The following is a 2,991-nucleotide window of genomic DNA, read 5'->3' as shown; positions in this document are numbered from 1 at the left end:
TACACTTTTGTATAATATTTTATCTAAATTCACACAAATTCAAATCCAAAATCTCTCCCCCACGCAAGATAAGAAAGTATTACTAGGAGTCACTTTTCATCTTTTTGTCTAACAAAATCTCTCATCTCTCAAAATGAGAGGTTCCAAAAGAAACTTACTGAGCATTTTGGTAGCTCGATTCCATATGGACTTGTGAGTTTATTCATTTGTATGATAAACAAGTTTGAGCAAGTATATTAAAGTTCAGTTGAGCTCGAGTTCGGTTAAAAGTTTGACGAACACGCTTGAACTAGAAAAATTACAAAATTCGGTATAGTTCAACTCATTTACAGCCCTGTACTCGCACTCCTAGGATCAGGGCAAAGCTGTGCAAGTTGTTGATCAAAAAGAAATGCATTAAAGAAGGTAATTTGATTATTCCAAAAAGATTGGCAGTGAAGTTCCCTGCCTACAAACACCCTAGTCAGATGAAGGATTCATCAAAACCATTTTCTTAACAGTGATTACAGAACCATATATTGTAAATTAGGCAGAAAGCGCATCCAAGTTTACATATAGTTCATCAAAGCCATTTATTTAACATTGATATCAGGCAAACTTCAAAACTAAAACTCTCTATGGATAAACCTCAATAAAGTACCATACACCAAATACGGCTGATATTTTGTAGTGACTGAAACCTGCCTCCAAGAAGAGTCGTTCCCATTCTTTCTCACTTCGTTCTTTTCCAGTAAGCAAAGCCATCATCGCCATGTCATACCGGTGCTTTGTTTCAGCTAATTCGTGTTCATCGTTCTCGACATCTATCACCATGTCTATGACAATCACCTTTCCTCCCTTATCTTTGCTTGGAATAGCTTCTCTGCATCTCTTCAATATGTCTATGCATTCCTCATCGCTCCAATTTTGCAAAACATGCTGAAACAAACATGGCGTTAACATAATGGAATGAGGTTGGAATGGAATGAAATAAAAAAAAACTAAATAAAGAAGACAAAGGAAGTAGACACAGAAAGTGATAAATTCAATTTCATTCCTTTTATTACGTACCCAACATATGGCTAGTTCAAATTAGCCTGCTCAATTTTGGATAACTAGACATATTTGATCTTCAAGGTAATTGAAAGTGCATACCTTAATTAAAACGGCATCTGCGGAAGGGACAGATTGAAACATATCGCCTCCAACGAAGGTCAAATTCTTGGTCGAGGGCAAGTCAGCGACGAGACTGGGGCGGTCTAATACCGTGCACTTCAAGTGAGGAAAGGCCTCGGAAATGATCTTGGCGAAATGTCCCGTGCCACCCCCTACATCAACCAAGGAATCCAACCCCTCAAAAACTTGTCTACAATCTGTGATGGCTATGTTCAAGAATTGAGAATCGCTCGCCATTGCTTCATCCATATCCTTGTTAAGTTTAAGGTTTTGCTCCTCATACTCCCATATCCCCATTCCATGGGCAATCTTAAAGGCTGTTGGTTCATTCCCTTGGAACCAATCTCCCAAGAAATTCCAAGGAGTTAACATGACAGGATCCAACATGGCCAGAACATAAGGTGACGAATTGAGGACTGCACCTTTGAGGAGGAGCCTAGAAGAAGACGTGAGAACATACCCTTCTTGATTCTCATTGAAACTTTCTGTAGCAAAGAAGCCAGAGTTCACCAGTATGCACATGAGCCGGTGCAGGCACCGGGTTTTTCCCAAAGGGATTTTAAGCGCAGAGACCAATTCGGAAAGAGTTATGGGCTGGTTATGGCTGTGGATTATGTCGGGTATGCCTAATTGCACTGCGCATCTGAGGGACATGGAATCTATGAATTTAAAAATTTGATTGTATATGTGAGTTTGAGCTTTAAACAACTCACTTGTACCCTGGCCTTGAGTGATCAGATCCATATAGTCTGTTTGCAGCAGTTCTTAATTCACTCAGTCCCTCTGTCCTGTGGCCTGCCTTGGAATGAAAACTCTGGTGCAGAGAAGCACGCTGTGAGCTTGAGCTTTAAAAAGAGAAATCAATGATTTGTCTTGCAGTCATGCATGATGAAATGGATTTTGACTAACTGAATTGAAGCTGAAATGGTAAAACTAAACTGCTGGTCTTGAATTCTTCAGATAAGTACCTGAGAATGGTGCATTGGTTGGATTTTCTCCTAGCTTGATAGATCAGAAATGCAATACTTTATTGAAGCAAGTCCAACCAAGCAAGCGCAAAGTCGCCGAAGAACAACGAAATTAAATTCCAGGTTAGTCGAGTTCTTTTCTGTTCATCCATGCATGATGAAATGGCTTTTGACTAATCCAAACTGGAACACAAAATACAATTGCTGGCCTTGGAATCGTTGGATGAGGAACTGGGAATAGATATATAAATGCAATATTTTATTGTAGCAGTTCAACCACTTAAGCAACCACAAACAAAGAAAGCCCATGTTAATAATATAATGAGTTCTCCATTCAATGCTCTTGAATTCCAAAATTCTTTACCATCCTTTATAAAATAAAAGAGGGACGAGGAGGAGAAAGAAAAACAGAAAATAATCACTGACCAAACAAAGAAACAAATGTATAAAACAAAAAGGAAGAGGGTGCCACCGCCCCCGCGCGGCCCCCCGCCGCGCGGGCCGCCCGGGGGGTACCTTGAAATTTCAATCATTCGTCTTTCTTGTTGTTTAAAAAATGTCACGGATCTATTTAAGCTTGTCTTCAAAAGGCTTGTCCTTTTGTAAATTACAATTAGAGATTTATATTTTTTTAACAAATCTTAAGAAAAGTTCATAAAATTTTTAAAACTTTAGAGAAGGCATCTAGAATTTTTGAAACCTCAAGGAATATCGGTGTCTTTTTGCCAAATTGTGTCTTTAAAACCAAAAAAAAAAAGGATTCTCAGATCCGATCTTCCTCTTAATAGAATATATATCATTTCCAAAGTTTTACATATCCATTTTCTTAATTAATTGGATAAAATTAAGAAGACAAAAAAAAAAACAT

General features: G+C 38.3%; 1 protein-coding gene across 2 annotated transcripts; it reads right to left on the bottom strand.

The window, feature by feature from the left end:
- Positions 1-392: 392 nt before the first annotated feature.
- On the bottom strand, positions 393-2,661 carry LOC131144981 (trans-resveratrol di-O-methyltransferase-like). 2 transcript variants are annotated; one of them, XM_058093986.1, is made up of 4 exons: positions 2,124-2,651; positions 1,869-1,969; positions 1,135-1,798; positions 393-918 (listed from the first exon to the last, which is right to left on the bottom strand). In XM_058093986.1, the coding sequence occupies exons 1-4, from the start codon at positions 2,136-2,138 to the stop codon at positions 616-618; spliced, it is 1,083 nt and encodes a 360-aa protein (XP_057949969.1). In that variant the 5' UTR covers positions 2,139-2,651; the 3' UTR covers positions 393-615. The 2 variants fall into 2 exon arrangements, with proteins under 2 accessions (XP_057949969.1, XP_057949970.1); XM_058093987.1 differs by having other exon boundaries at positions 1,135-1,781; positions 1,869-2,661.
- Positions 2,662-2,991: the final 330 nt, after the last annotated feature.

The sequence above is a fragment of the Malania oleifera genome, chromosome 12 (genome assembly GCF_029873635.1).
Source record: "Malania oleifera isolate guangnan ecotype guangnan chromosome 12, ASM2987363v1, whole genome shotgun sequence".
Taxonomy (NCBI): domain Eukaryota; kingdom Viridiplantae; phylum Streptophyta; class Magnoliopsida; order Santalales; family Ximeniaceae; genus Malania; species Malania oleifera.
This window is presented reverse-complemented; position numbering and strand designations above follow the sequence as displayed.